Source organism: Nicotiana tomentosiformis, chromosome 12 (genome assembly GCF_000390325.3).
Source record: "Nicotiana tomentosiformis chromosome 12, ASM39032v3, whole genome shotgun sequence".
Classification (NCBI taxonomy): domain Eukaryota; kingdom Viridiplantae; phylum Streptophyta; class Magnoliopsida; order Solanales; family Solanaceae; genus Nicotiana; species Nicotiana tomentosiformis.
In genome coordinates this window covers 60,021,754-60,037,883 of record NC_090823.1, presented here as the reverse complement: position 1 = coordinate 60,037,883, position 16,130 = coordinate 60,021,754, and the positions used below count along the sequence as shown (strand labels likewise).

The 16,130-nt window shown below is 38.5% G+C and overlaps 1 protein-coding gene across 1 annotated transcript; it reads left to right on the top strand.

The window, feature by feature from the left end:
* Positions 1–561: 561 nt before the first annotated feature.
* On the top strand, positions 562–885 carry LOC138902712 (uncharacterized). The gene has a single exon (XM_070190604.1). The coding sequence runs from the start codon at positions 562–564 to the stop codon at positions 883–885; it is 324 nt and encodes a 107-aa protein (XP_070046705.1).
* Positions 886–16,130: the final 15,245 nt, after the last annotated feature.

Here is a 16,130-nt window from a genome sequence, read left to right as displayed (position 1 = left end):
ATCAGCAGAGGTAGCAATTTCATCCCCAACAGCCCATTCAGTCTGGCTTAGAAGATCTCATGAAATCCTTTATTCAGAAAACTGATGAGAAGCTTGAAATTCATAGTGCAACTATAAGGGAACATGGATCAGCTATCAAGGAAATAGGTACTGGTCTTCGAAATCTGGAAAGACAAGTGGGACAGATTGCAACAATATTATCTGAAAGGATCCCAGGTACTCTGCCAGCTGATGCTGAAAGAAACCCCAAAGAAACGGTGAATGTTGTAACTCTAAGAAGCGGGCAAGTGTTGAAAGAGCCCACCCCAGTCCAAAAAGATGTGATACCTGAAAAACAAAGTGGGGAGAAACTGAAAAATAAAGTTGATAAGAAGAAGAAAGACAAGAAGGCAACTGAGAAATAAAAAGAAGGAAGAGAATTCGAGTAAGGAGGATCATGAAGAGAGCAATCACATGCCTGCTTTACTTTTTCCCCAAAAGTTGGGCAAGCAATTTGAGAGATTTCTAGATATGCTGAAATAGGTTAATGTAAATTTGCCATTCACATAAGTGCTCTCCCAAATGCCAGTGTATGCCAAATTGTTGAAGGAGATCCTTACAAAGAAGAGGAAGATAGAAGAAACATCAGTGGTGAAGCTCACAGAGCACTGCAGTGCAATCTTGCAAAATAAACTCCCACAAAAGTGTGGAGATCCAGGGAGTTTTACTATACCTTGCTCTTTAGGCACTCTCACCTTTGATGAATCTTTATATGATTCTGGTGCCTCAATTAATTTAATCCCTTTGTCTATTTACAGGAAGCTTGAGAATGATATTGGAGAGATAAGTTCTGCACCAATATCTTTGCAGCTGGCAGACCAAACAACTTTAATCCCGAGGGGATAGTTGAAGACGTCTTGGTGCGGGTAGACAAGTTCGTATTTCCTGTAAATTTTATAGTAGTGAATATAGAGGAGAACTAGGAGGTCCCTCTTATCCTAGGAATACCATTCTTAGCAACGGGTAGAGCAATACTAGACATACATGATAGAAAACTCATGCTTAGAGTGGGTGAGGAGACGGTGACTTTCGAGATGAATGTAGAAACGGGGGTGAGAAAGGAGAAGCCAGCTGCAAGTGTTGAGTGAAAAGTGAAGAGTTCAAAAGAGAAGGCTGGAAAGAGTGAGGAAGATAAGTGTGTGGTACACTCCAAGAAGCCAGAGAAGAAGTTGTCGGCGTGGATGTGCAAATTGGATCGAATGCGAGGAATGGATCCGGACTTCGACTCAGACCCCGACTAGATGTTCAGGGAAGTTTCTTTTACCTTATGCTTTTTAATTGTGTGTCACGGGGACATGCCACAACATAAAGTGTGGGGTGGGGGATAATTGTATGTTGTATGTAAATGTGTTAGTTTTGTTAGTTGTAGTAGTTGGAAAATTGAAAAAAACTATAAAAATTGTTTGAACCAGGTGTAGTTAGCTTTTGTTTTGTAGAATAGTAGGAAACTTTGTGCTATGAATTGAATTGAAGGCAACATCTTTTAACTTTATCATGCCTTGAGAATAGTGAGTGCTTTAGTTGTGATACTTAGGCTCGGTTTTTGACTCGTGTATACCTTAAGCTGTATGATCTTAACTTTTCTTAACTGCTTTGACTAGAGTGTCTTGATAATCCAATCTTTAGTGAGTTATGTGCCATGTGTGTGAGAGAGGTTTAGCGTTATTCTGTGCATTGCATTTGATGTCTAGAACTTACCCCGTGTGTTTGCAAAGCGAAATGGTAGTTTTATTCAGTCTTGGAAGTGATATAGGCGTTTCTTTGTTGAGCCAGTTATATGTGTTTACTCGCCTAATTGTTATGAATCTTAGTTAACTCATTTGACACTGTGATCTTGTTTCCTTGGCAACCATATTACAAGCCTCGGCCATTTATTTGAATTGACCATCTATTTGAACCATTTAACCTCTCGTGAGCACTTAAATTTGTTATGAATTTTGTAAATGTTGAAGTGTGTGGTGGTTGGTTTAGCTTTTGAGTAGAACTAATGAAATAAGGAGAAAGGTGCAATGTATTGAAAAAGTAAGAGCAACTTGAATTGAAAAAGAAAGAAAAAAAAAAGAAACAAAAAGTGTTGTATTGTTGTGCAATTATTCTTTGACAGTGGTAACTCTTGATGTAAATGAGCTTAAAGAAGTAGGGAGTTAATGCATATTGATGTGAAGGTGGAGTATGGTTTGACATAAGTGTGGGGTTTAGAATGTTAAATTGTATGTATTAAAGTGCTTAGAGAGGTGTAGTCACTCTTATATCTAAATGTATCCTACTCAACCCGCAGCCTACATTACAACCATTTAAAGTCCTACTTGATACTTGACTGAATGAGCTCAATTAGTAGAGTAGTACACTACGGGCAAGCCTATGGTTCATATTTTGTGGCATATGAATGTTATTTCTGAGAGTGAATGAATTCTTTTTATCTTGAGTTCCTAATTGTTTTTAATATCTATTGTGTATAGAACTAATCTCTCTTGTAGTGAGGGCACTTGATTCATGAAGGAAAGGTAATGCATGACCTCAATGTTAGAGTAAGTGAGCGGTTTATAAATAATGCGTGGTGCTTTTGAGTCAAATCTTGAGGTGAAGATGTTACACTATTGTGCTTAGTCTGTTTTAAATATTCTTGGTGTAATGAGTTAGGAGAGTTGTTTGAAAAAGGTCGTGTCTTTATAAAGTGGAGTTTGATTGCTCGAGGACGGGCAATGGTTTAAGTGTGGGGTGTTGATAGTAGGATATAATCACGTGTTTTAGTTACTTATTGCACTCTAATTTATTGCACTTTAGTTGACTTTGAGCTTTAATCGCTAGTGTTTTACATTAATTGTGTGTTTTATGCCTTGTAGGGGGATTCCGAGCTATGTAGATGTTACGGAATGAATTCGAGTGATTTGGAGCTTTGAAGTCTGAGTAAAAGCCCAAGGGACTAAGCCGGGATTGCGTTCGGGGGTCGAAAAACACGTCTGGATATCAAAAAGTCAAAAAACATCCATATTCTAAGAAAACAACATATATGCGGCGTGTGGGGCAGCGCGTGGCATGCCTCGCCTGTACAAAAGTCCTGCTGCATGTCAGAAAAAACTCTCTGGATTTCCCCACTAATTCCCTGCATGGCGTGTCACCCCATGTGACGCGCCTGTACAATTTTTACACTAATTGTGTGTTTTATGCCTTGTAGGGGGATTCCGAGCTATGTAGATGTTACGGAATGAATTCGAGTGATTTGGAGCTTTGAAGTCTGAGTAAAAGCCCAAGGGACTAAGCCGGGATTGCGTTCGGGGGTCGAAAAACACGTCTGGATATCAAAAAGTCAAAAAACATCCATACTCTAAGAAAACAACATACATGCGGCGCGTGGGGCAGCGCGTGGCGTGCCTCGCCTGTACAAAAGTCCTGCTGCATGTCAGAAAAAACTCTCTGGATTTCCCCACTAATTCCCCGCATGGCGTGTCACCCCATGTGACACGCCTGTACAATTTTTATAGAGTAAATGTCCTATTTCACGTAGGAAAAGGTGTTTTCATTTGGGTCCGACCCTACTTGGTATAAATACATGGAAAAATGTTATTTCCTCGACTTTTGACACATCTAAGACCTAAGGAGGCTAAGGAGGAGGTGGAGAAGCAAAAGCAGAAGGAATTCATCATTCAATCCTCACTCAAGACAAGAGTTTGGATCGTTTTATGTTTTTCTTTACTTTAAACTTATCTGTGATGAATTACTCCATATCTATGGAGTAATTCCCTTTAGGGTTTGATGGATTTGGTGTTTTGATATTTGTTTGTGGATAATAACTTTAGTTTTTATGTATTGAATTGTTTTGGATGTTTTATATAGTTGGATCTATTTTCACATGTTCATGTAATCGAGAGAGGCATAACTTGTAATATCTTTGCATTATCTTGTTAGTTGAATTCATTAATTCTTCTTAGTAATCAAAAGAGGCTAGTTGAGTTATTAATTAAACCTAGTTAGGAGGATAATCAAAAGAGGTTCTCCTAAAGACCAATCCACCACGAAGTCGTGCATATCTTCACCGAGATTAAATTGGTCCATATTGTGAGGTTGAGACTTAATCGAGAGAGGAGTTTCTACTAAACGTTTGAACTAATAATTGAGTGAATTTGAGAGACTAACTTGAACATTAGAAGTGAATTAACTAGAGTTAAATCCCAGACTTTTATCTTGCACCGATCCAATCAATCCCTATTTTCTCCCATTGATATCTTCTTTTCTTACTTTTGTTTCGATTGTCATTCATCAATTAGCTTTAGATTCTTAGTTAATTTTAGTTTTTAATCACATAATTCTAAACTGTTGATTATCTTGGATAGCAATCTATTTAACTCCAATCACGATAATACTGTTTAACTCCAATCCATGTGGATACGATATTATATTATACTATATTCGACTAGCGAGCATATTCTAGTGTGTGTTGTGCGCTTGTCGTGGATCGAAAGGTACTTTCTATGTGTTACGATTTAAATATGTGCAGCTCATGTCTAGATATTACTTTTGATAAAGTAATGCCGGTAATGTTAAAATTTGTGTTATTGGTATGTTGTGATGCTTTGTCAAGTTGTGGATGTGTTGTTAGGAGTGATTTAGGTGATTCTCTGGCAAGTGGATAGGCCCAATTACAGAGGCGACTCTGCCGGAATTTCTGAAAAAATTAGGAGTTAGTCAAATTTGGGAGCTTGAGATGTGTTATATTAGGTGTTTGGGGAGGACTCTACTCCTCATTCGAGGACGAATGATCCTAAGTGGGGGAGGATGTAAGGCCCCGTAAATTTCCGGAAAGTAATTTAAGGTTCTGTGGTGCCTATGTAGGCTAATGTATTGTATTTTAAGACTTTTTGGGTTGAACAGTGCATTGGGGAGTTGAATCATTTGGACCTCGCATCACCCAGCTCGTAGCGCGCTAGACCGTGCTATATCCCCCTCGAAGCCTGGTCTGTAGCGCGCTATAGAGATCACAAAGCCTGGTCTGTAGCTCGCTACAGAGCTCGCGAAGCCTTGTTTGTAGCTCGCTGCAGAGCTTTCCTAGCCTGGTTTGTAGCCAAGGTCCGAATTTTGGAGGATCCATTCTTCTATCTTTATAACCCGACCCTATCTCGATAAATAGACATAAGGGACCATTTTTTAAGGGAATATCTGATATTTTTAGAGAGAAAAAGTGCCCTAGAGTGAGAGGAGAAATTCCTAAGATAATAGTTCATCAAAAGCTTGTTCACGCCTTGAAATTCAACAAGAAAGCTCACAAGGTGTTCATCTAAAAGGTAAGGTTCCATACCCTAGTTTTTAATTTTGAATTTAGGTAGAAGATGGTTGATTGGGAGTATGATTCTTGGGTGTGAGAGTATTATTTATACATGTATGTACAATTAAGGTTTGTGGGAAGATTGTTGAGCTCAAATGGGTAAAGATTGGGTTGTGGAGTGAAGGAAATCTTGTGGAAGAACCTTGTAATCAAATTTGCACATCTAGTGTTTGATAAAATGCTCAAACGAGCTGAAGCCATGAATATCTTCCTAATATGTGTTCAATTTTGTTATGTCTCAAAATAGATTGGGATTGCTAGGATTTTCGGAACATTGTAGTAATTTAAGAAAAGCTCAAAGCGAGGTATGTTGGCTAAACTACTCTCTTAGAATTGAATTCCATGATGTTCCCGTAAGTTTCAAGTATGGTTGGCTCAAGATCATTATTCCCATGTTCTGAGTTGTTCCCAATAAATTCGATTATCCCGAGTAAGCAAAGTGACGAGAATTATGTATTCAAAATGTGTTCTGAATGTTCCAATCACATTATGTTAACCTTCGGGAATGTGTTCAAGAATGATATGTGTATTAAAATGTTATGGCTTTGAGTCGTGTTGCAAATGAGAGTCCATTAATCTTAACTTGGAAATAATACTCCATGTGTCTAAAAATCCTATTGCTCATATGTGTACCTAATGTCTTGATTTGAAATGCCTTGTTGGTGATAATCTATAAGGATGCTTGAAAGTGAAAGAAGTGGGTTGGAGATGTAAAGCGTGGCCACCGGTTCCAATAATGAAAGTTATACTTGTCACTAATGGTGCCAAGGAAATGAAATGATGTGAGAAAGGTTATGAAATGAGCCTTGATTCAACCTTTCCAAATTGACCTCGAAAATAGATTTTCCTAAAAACTTATGTATTCAAGTCATGCCCAAATATGGTAGTTTTAACTAATGCTATGCTTTGTAAGTATTTCCAATGTGTTTTGAACTCTTATATATTCAAGAGTTGAAATTGTGTATTACCCTTTTAGGGAAAAGTATTTCAAGAATAAATGATGTGTTACTCGTTTATGATTTTAACTTGTACTTCGATTGCCACTCGTTTTACTCCATTTCTCGGAAAGAAATCCATTGTGTTTAAAGTTTTCATTACTAATGAACCTACAGTTGCTATTTCTAGAATATTCTATTTGTTGATATTTTTTATGATGATCCATGAAAGGAAAGAAATAAAAGTGTGGAATATGAAATACGGCTATTGTGCCATGAATTAAGAATCATATGTATGGCCAAGAGAGCCAATGAAATAATGATGTTGTAAGTGGTTAAAAGTACCAATGAGGCTATAAATGGTGTGAAAGTTTATGGGTAAATGCAATTGTATTTATGTTTCCCTTGTATGAAAATCAAAAATATTTTTGGGAGTATCGTTAGTCACCGAGGAAGGGTAGGTAACAACCTAACCCCAAAACTACATGTGGCGGTATAGGAGTAATTGAGGGTTAAATCCCCGTATTGATATGATGAAATTATTCCCCTTAATTGGGATGAGATTGATGTGATGATATTATTCCCCTTATTTGGGATTAGATGATTGCTAGAAAAGGGTGATGTCGATCCACACAACATTATGGTGAGACTGCCTAGCCGGTCGGGTCGTGATCGGACGCCATGCCGCACACATGGTGGTGATTGTGCTTGAGATTGTGATTGAGATAATGATTGAAGTTTGTGATAGTAATTTTGATTGTGGTTGATGTCTTCGGGTGAGACGGCCTAGCCGATTAGTCCGTGATCGGACTCCGTGCAAAATACACAGTGGTATATCTATATCGGTACTAAAGATCTCCCAACCAAAAATAATATTATCTTCATATTTTGATTATCATCGTCACAGTATTATCTTCATATTTTTTAAATTGTTATGTTTTAACTTGGAATTTGGATATCATTGATTGTTGATTATTGTTTCCATGGTTTTCCCTTTCTTACATTGATATTCTATTTTGAAAGAGGACAGTTAGTTTTACATACTAGTACTATTCCATATGTACTAACGTCCCTTTTATCGGGGGCGCTGCATCTTTAATGGATGCAGGTGATTCATTAGCAGGCAGCTTTGGTCCTCGTTAGCAGTCACTCTCTATTCAGCAGGTTTTGGTGAGCCCTACTCTATTCCGGGCCTGATGTTGTACATTGTGTTTTGAGGTATTGTCGGGGCCTTGTTGCCGGCAGTTCCATATTACTCTTTTATTGTACTTAGAGACTCCGTAGACAGGTTGTTAGTGATGTTTGATGTTGGGAATTGAACTAGAAGTGTTGGTTTTTGGCAAACATGTTTTTTTTCATTATATCTATAAACTCGCAATATTTTAAAAATCGTAAATGAATTTCTTTTGAGAAATGGGAAAAGAATGGGGAACATTTCACTCTCCTCATGTATATCTCTTGATATTGATTTTATATTGTTCATGGGTAAGATTGGATAGACGGCGTCAAGTAGACTTGCTCGACCGGGTTATCTCGGTTGAGCATTGGTCGCGCTCCCCGAGGTCGGGGCGTGACACCCCATTAGAGTCGCCAGAGCTTTCACACCTCATTTTTACGGAGAAAGGAGTTTTTTTAATTTAAATGGCATTATTGAAATGGTATTGATTTATTTTAATTAGAGTCGCCACTTGAAATAATTATTATGGTATCCCAAGTCACTGATTTATTTTAAAATCCCAAATCAAAGAAATTTGACTCTATTTAAAGTCTGTGAAACACATAAGACCTGGTAAGGAATTCTATTAACCCGGGTGAAGGTGTTAGCCATTCCGCGATTTTAGCACGGTCGTTTTACAATCATACTTGGCTTGATTACTATTAATTACGTATTTTTTGAACCTATGTGCGTTTTCACCTTTTACCATTTTTAGTTACTTAATATGGCATTATGGAATTATCTTGAAAACGAACCACGTGTGTGTATCTATTTTGTTTGGTGTGTAAAGTCATGTCACGTGTACGTGTACACAACTAATGACACTTTATTAATGTTAAGATTATTTTTCCCAAAGTTGTGAGAACGCAAACCTTGATTTATTTTTGGGATCATAGCTATGTCACGTGAATGTGTACATAATCATGATAATAAATTAAATCGCGCCTAAAGCATTCTACGAATATTCATAAAAGGACTAGTTTTCAAAGTTTGGGATTGCGTGTGAAACTTCAAAATGTATGGAATGATGCAGCGTGAAGTGTAGCGTTTAACTGATGAGATTTAGGAAACTCAATTATGTTACCCAGCGACTAGGAAAGTTCATAGTTTATTTGGAGAATTTTATCATTTGGGTCCAAAGCCAACGATTACTATTTAAAGTAGTCATGCACCTCAGAACCCGACAAAACTCACAAATTCCGAACACCTATTCTAATACGAGTCCAATCATACCAAAACCATTCAATTCCGACCTCAAATCGTCCTTCAAACCATCAATTTATGTTTTAAATTTTTTTTACTAAAATTCCCAATTTCTCCAATTCAAATCATTAATAAAATACTAAAATCGAGGTTGGAATCATGAAATAATAACAAATCTGAGTATAAAATACTTACGCCAATTCAAGTGGTGAAAATCCCCTCCAAAATTGCCAAACCCGAGCTACAAAACCTTGTGAGAAAAAGTAACTGAATTCCGAAACAAGTAAAAAATGCAAAAGGTGTCCCAGCCCGAATCAGGTCCTAGATGATCCCGAAACTCACGTTTGATAATCCCAATATGATCGTTGTGAGATTATACCCAAGATAGCCTTTTGCATCACCCAATTTGGCCTTAAAATGAGGGAGATATGATGTTTTGAAATTTTAAAACAAATCTGAAAATTTCAAGGACATAAATGATATTTTTGTAATTACTTACACCAGAAAAAATAACCACTAATAAGAAAATCTTCGTTTTAGTAACCAAAACTCATTAGGAACCTCCCGGACACAAATAATATATGCATGATAATCATAAAATACGCTACGAAACTGCTCGCGCACTCAAAACACAGAAAAGAGGTCATCTTAACCCGATATTGACCATAGTCAAACTTCAAATCTTTAACTTAACTAGTTTCTCAACCAATAATTCAAAATATACCCCAGCCCCTCGGAACCCCATCAAATCATACCAAAAAGAACAAATACATTATCCAAACTTATCCAAAGCTTCAAAACACGCACGGGAGCGTCACAACAAAGAATTGAGGATCAAACCGAATAGAATTTCTCTTAAGTTGTTAAATCTTCATTCTTTCAAAGAGTGTCCAAATCACACTTAAACACTTCAGATTACTTCCAAACTTTGCACATATGTTTAATTATATAGACCTATCAAAATTCTTGGTACACCAATTAGAGTCCAATAATATCTAAGTCAACTCTTGGTCAAACTTATGAACTCTTAAGTTCTTCAAATTGCCAACTTTCGACAAATAGTGTCGAATTCTTCAAGGAACCTCCGAAACAAAATTTGAACATACGTACAAGTCCAAAATTATCATACGAACCTATCGGAACAATAAAAATCCGATTCCCAGTCCATTTATCCAAAAGTCAAACCTTGGTCAACTCTTCCAACTTAAAACTTCTAAAACGAGAATCATTCTTCCAAATCAATCCTGAACCGCTCAAAAAGCGAAACCAACCATACACGTAAGTTATAATACATAATATAAAGCTACTCAAAGCCCCAAACCACCGAATGACGTTAAAGATCAAAACGACCGGTCAGGTCATTACAACTAGTCTCTCAACCAATGATCCAAAATATACCCCGAGCCCCTCGGGACCCCTTCCAGTCATACCAGTAAGTACAAATATATTATCCAAATTTATCCAAAGGCTCAAAGCACCACAAATAACATCAAAACCATAAATCGAAGAACAAATCATTCTCTTAACTTTCAAGCATTCCAACTTCGGCGAACGCATCCGAATCACACTTAGACATTCTGGATTACAATCAAACTTTGTACACAAGTTCAATCGACTAAATGAACCTGTCTAAAGTTTCAAAACCACAATAGAAGTCTGATAATACCGAAGTCAACTCCCAATCAAACCTATGAAATCTCCAATTCTTCAAATTGCCAACTTTCGACAAATTGGGCCAAAACCTGTTAGTAAAACCGTGTTCAAAAATAGAAAATTTGAAAAGTAAAGACATGTTAGTTCAATAAACAAAATACAAAATAATTTCGATCCCACAAGTTATTTGTGTGTCCTTAAGGAATTTAATCCCCTCACAGTTGCCCAAGGTTTTGGATTAATTCTTTCCGGGATAGAACGTAATAACTATTCTTTAATACTGGAAATCGAAATTACAGAACTTCAGCAAACTCAACAAACAGAGCAAATCACACTTGACACTTATATGTTTATTTTGGAAAAATAATGCAATAATGTAGAAAAGATATGAGAAGTTTTTAGATTTTTCTGTATGTAAAAATGAAGCCTAGCCTCTAACTTTATAATCAATGAAAGGATGAGATGAAGAGATGCCACCCAAAAGGTGCCTCTTCCATTTTTTATTTACACCTTTTTAGAAACCTAACAATCCCCCACATGAATAGGGAATGATAATATGTATAAAAGCATGCAAACGCTTGTGTGATTCACATGTGAGGATTAATCGCATCTGGATAAGTAGGTTTTCCTTTGAACTTTCCGTAGTGAATCTATTTCGGATATACTCGATCAGTCGGTAGATTTGATATCTTTAAACCTTTGAACTTTGGTGTATACCTAGACAATCATAAGTCAAACAATCAACCCTTACCGTCTTTGGTTCTCAGTATTGTGTTCATTTCATCCATGAACACGGCACGGTTCGTAAATGGGTAGAGAACTGGCCCTACAGGATTTTCCTTGAAGCTTCTTACACTTCACACTTACATAGGTGATTCTTAATGTGTTATTCCGTAGATACACTATTTGATATATCCCATATCAAATATAGAAACCATTAAAAAGCCTTAATGTTCAATAACTTGTCCTCGACCATAGTCCCATTCCCCTCGATGATCTTTCAACTACCTCTCTAGTTAGGCCTCTTGTAAGTGGATTTGATATATTATCGCTTGACTTCACGTAGTCAATTATAATAATTCCCCTAGAGAGTAGTTGTCTAACGGTTTTATATCTTCGTGATATATGAAGATATTTTTCGTTGCAGATAACGCTCCTTGACCTTTCTATTGTCGCTTGACTATCACAATATATGCATATAGATACCAATAATGTAGGCCAAAATGGAATATCTTCAAGATATTCTGGAGCCATTTTACTTCTTCACCGGCCTTGTCTAAGGCTATAAAATCAGCATCCATTACAGAGCGGGTAATGCACATTTATTTGAATGATTTTTAAGACATTGCTCCTCCATTGACTATGAAAATATATCCAATTGTGAATTTAAAAACAGTCGAACCGGTGATTTAATTTGCGTCACTATATCCTTCCATTATCGTAGGATACTTATTCTAGTGCAAAGCATAATTTTGAGTATATTTTAAATATCTCAAGACTTGTTTCATTGTCATGAAAATTCAATGCAAGTTTCCTTATGTCGTAGACTAATACGTCTCAAATTTCTATTGCATATCAGATTATTGACTACACTTAATATAGCAATATTATATTATAACAACAACTAAAATAGTTGACATCGGTTGTGGCCACAACTTTTTAATAAATAACACATTTCACAACCACTCCGTCTTTTTCTATCATTTGTATGCTATTTGTTCTTATTCCATACCAAAATACAAGTCTATATGATATGCAAATTATAGAACCTTCATTCAAGAAACAAATCCAACTTGCTATAGATTTTTGTCATTTTCATCGGTCGATTCACTATACTATAGACCAACGTATTAATACATCCGTTCATGAACGGTCATGTCTATATAAAAACATACAGACGCATCTTTTTATAATGACCTGACCGGTTGTTTTACCTTTTAGAACCTCATTCCCCTAAATAAGACTCCACGTATATTCTTTTACTGTTTTATGACTTGCGGGGATGGTTAGTTCGAGATTTGGAAGGATTCAGGTTGAAATCGGAACACTTGGTTCCTTAAGTTGGCCTTAAAAGGCGAAGTTTGACTTCGGTCAACATTTTGAGTAAACGACCTCGGAATCGGGATTTAACGGTTCTAATAGGTTCGTATGGTGATTTTGTACTTGGGCGTATGCTCGGACTGGGTTGTGAATGTCCCGGAAGCGTTTCGGCGCCTAATATTGAAAGTTGGTCCCCTTGAAGGTTCTTGAAGTTCTTTCAATTTGGTTTAGAATAGGTTTTGGTGATATCAAGGTCTGAATGGAATTTCAAGACCGGGGTTAGTTTTGTAATGTCATTTAAGACTTGCACGCAAAATTTGGTGTCAATCCGAGTAGTGTAAGTACGTTTCGGCGCTTTGGGAGTAATTGGAAGAACTTAAAGTTCATTTTTTTTATCCAATTGGTTTGGGGTGTGATTCTTAGTTTTAATGTCATCTTAGGCGTTCCGAGAGTTCGAGCGGGTTTGTTTTATGATTTCAAACTAGTCTGTCTATTCGGGCGTGGCCTCGGGGGCCCCAGGTATCAATCGGAGGAGGCTCGGACCAAGTTGAAACTTGGGAGCAACAGCTGAAGTTCCCAGCTGTTGGTTTAATAGCACTTGCACTTGGCCAGCCGTAGGTGTGAGCCAGGAGCTGCAGAAGCAAGCAAGCCAAGGCTGCCCAGGATCCTCAGGAGCGAGGAGTTTGGTGAACTTGCGAATGCGCAGGTGCGATGACTGTGACCGCAGAAGCGGTTGTGTCCGCAAGCTCGAAAGCGTCGGCTGCAGGAGCGGTTGTGCAGGAGTGGCCCTGGCTCCATAGGTGCGATGGGCAAGTGGCCAGTCCGGTTCTGAACTTTTGACCGCAAAAGTGGAAGACCCTCCGCAGGTGCGGAAACCGCTAAAGGCAGAATCCTTCATTTAATACGGGACTTAGTCATTTTGGCTCATTTTATTCCATTGTTGGGCGATTCTTGGAGCTCTTAGAGAGGGGATTTTCATCTAACACCTTGAGGTAAGTAATTCCTACCAAATATGAGTCAAATACATAACTTATGGGTAGATTATAACATGTAAATTAGTAAAAATCATGGGTTTAGGAGAAAACCCTAGGTTTTTCTCCTAAAAATGAGATTTAATCATGAAATTCGTTATGGAATCTAGTAAAAATAATATATTTGAGTTCATGAGGTTATGGGTAACAACATTTTTTCAAAAATTTTCGGAATCGGGGCACGTGGGCCCGGGGGTAAATTTTAAGAATCTTACATTTAGGGTTGGGTAACTTCTTTAATAGTTGGAATACAAACTTTTGAGCATGTATTGATTAGTTTATATACTATTTGATTAGTTTTGGATTGATTCGGCACCAAATTGAGGGTGTGAGCACATTCTTGGAACGGGAAGTAGGCCTTGAAATGAGGTAAGTCTCTTTTCTAACCTTGTAAGAGGGAATTAACCCCATAGGTGAACTTAATCATTATGTGCTTCTATTTGTGGGGGGCTACATACGTACGAAGTGATGAGAGTCTGTGCGTAGCTACTATTCATGCTTATGTCCGGGTTGATTTAGGCTTACACCATATTTTTGTTTGTTGATATCGTTGCTTGTTTATGCTTACTAATTGTTTGGATTAAAGCAGAGGTTGAGGATTTCAATATTTTAAAGGTTCCTAGTTGAATTTCTTATTTTGAAAAAGAATAGAGAAATATTATGATAACTTGAGAAAATCTATATTCAACCGCTTTGCAAGTATATTTCACGAGTGGGGTAAATTTCCACTACTCTCATGGGAGCGGGCCGTTCGTCTCAGAAGGTTAATTGATGTATCTATGGTTCGGGTCGTTCGACCCTAGGAGTGCACAGTATATTTATATGTATATTTGGATCGGGTCGTACGTCCTCGGCATAATTCGTGCGTAAAGATATTGAAACCCCTTTATATTTAATATTGTTCTATGGACTTGAAAGGTGAAAGGATTAGATGAGAGAAATGACTTGGTTCTTACTTGAAATGAAAGGATTGTTTACTTATTTTCCTTCTCTGAGTTCTATTATCATTTTATATATCATGTTTAATTAGAACTTCATACTATTATATTTTTTGTCTATAGTAAGTGTCGAAGTCGACTCTTCGTCACTACTTCTTCGAGGTTAGACTAGATACTTATTGGTACATGTTGTTTATGTACTCACGCTACACTTCTGCACTTGATGTGCAGGATCTGAGGCAGGTGCATCTAGTTATCAGTCCGGCACGCACGCTTGACTTCTGGTCCGAGACCACATCGTGAGCTGCCCTTCCGAGCCATTCAGCAGCAGCGGGAGCCTCTCTTTTGATTTATTTTCTGTCTATTCTATTTCAGACAGTAGAGTAGAGATCTTTTGTATATTCTACTAGTAGCCCACACACTTGTGACACCAGATCTTGGCACACACTAGTAGACTTGTGATTTTTGTTTAACTTCTATGGCCATAAATACATTCAGCTACTTTCGTTTTATTAGATTAAATATGTTTTCTCGCTAAACCTATTAAACTAAGGAAAGTTATTTACTTGGGTAAAACTTATTAAAATAGGAAAATTATTAGATTGTTCACTGTTGGCTTGCCTAGCAATGGTGTTGGGTGCCATCACGGCCTAAAATGGAATTGGGCCGTGACAACATAGTATTAGAGCACTAGGTTCACGTAGGTCTCTCAAGTTATGGGCAGGCCTAATAGAGTCTTGCGGATTGGTGCGGAGACGTCCTTACTTATCTTCGAGAGGCTATAAGGTGTTAGGAAACTATTCTTTATTCATCTCCTATCGTTCAGTTGATGGTGTACTAAGTTTATTCTCTTACTCTCTCACAGATGGTGAGAACACGCGCGGCAGATGTTTCGAACCCGGGAGGAGCTGCTCCCCCTGTTGCTAGAGGCCGAGGCAGAGGCCGGGGGAGGGCACCGGCCCGAGGTAGGGGACGAGGACGTCCTAGAGTCGCCCCAGTTGCACCACCAATCAATCCAGTGGAGGATCTCATTAATGAGGAGCTGGGCGAGGTACCCGCAGCAGAGCCAGCCCCGGTTGATTTCATGTCAGCACCGGGCTTTTAGTAGGTCATGGGCCGTATGCTACGGCTCATGGATTCTATGACCCAGGCTGCTTTATTTCCAGCAAACCCAGCCACATCTCAGGCGGGAGGGGGAGCACAGACCCCTACTTCTCAGGCTCCTGGGCATGCAGCTGTAGTATATCAGACCCTGGGCACACTACCGATAGGTGGAGCCCGGCCAGTTGCAGCAGTTGTACCTGAGCCCAGACCAGCTGCGACCGGCAAGCCGCAGAAGCTACTGGATAGATGGACCAGGCTTCACCCTTCGGTCTTTGGGGGTGAGCAACATGAGTATCCCCAGGACTTCATTGATAGGTGCAGGGACAGACTGCACAACATGAGCATATTGGAGTCTCACAGGGTGGATTTCACTACCTTTCAGTTAGAGGGCAAAGCACGTAGGCGGTGGAAGTCTTATCTCCTTGGCAGACCAGCAGGTTCTCCTCCCATGACTTGGGACCAGTTCACACGCCTATTCTTGGACAGGTATATTCTGCCCTCCTAGAGGGAAGAGTTGCGTAGTCAGTTTGAGCAGCTTGAGCAGGGTCAGATGTCAGTGATCGATTATGAGGCAGGATTCTCTAAGTTGTCCCTCCACGCACGTATGATACTTCCTACCGACGCAGAGAAGGTGCGAAGGTTTGTTACGGG

Bases quoted from the DNA above. Each gene is read 5' to 3' on its own strand.
- LOC138902712 (XM_070190604.1), top strand. From the start codon at position 562: ATGCCAGTGTATGCCAAATTGTTGAAGGAGATCCTTACAAAGAAGAGG.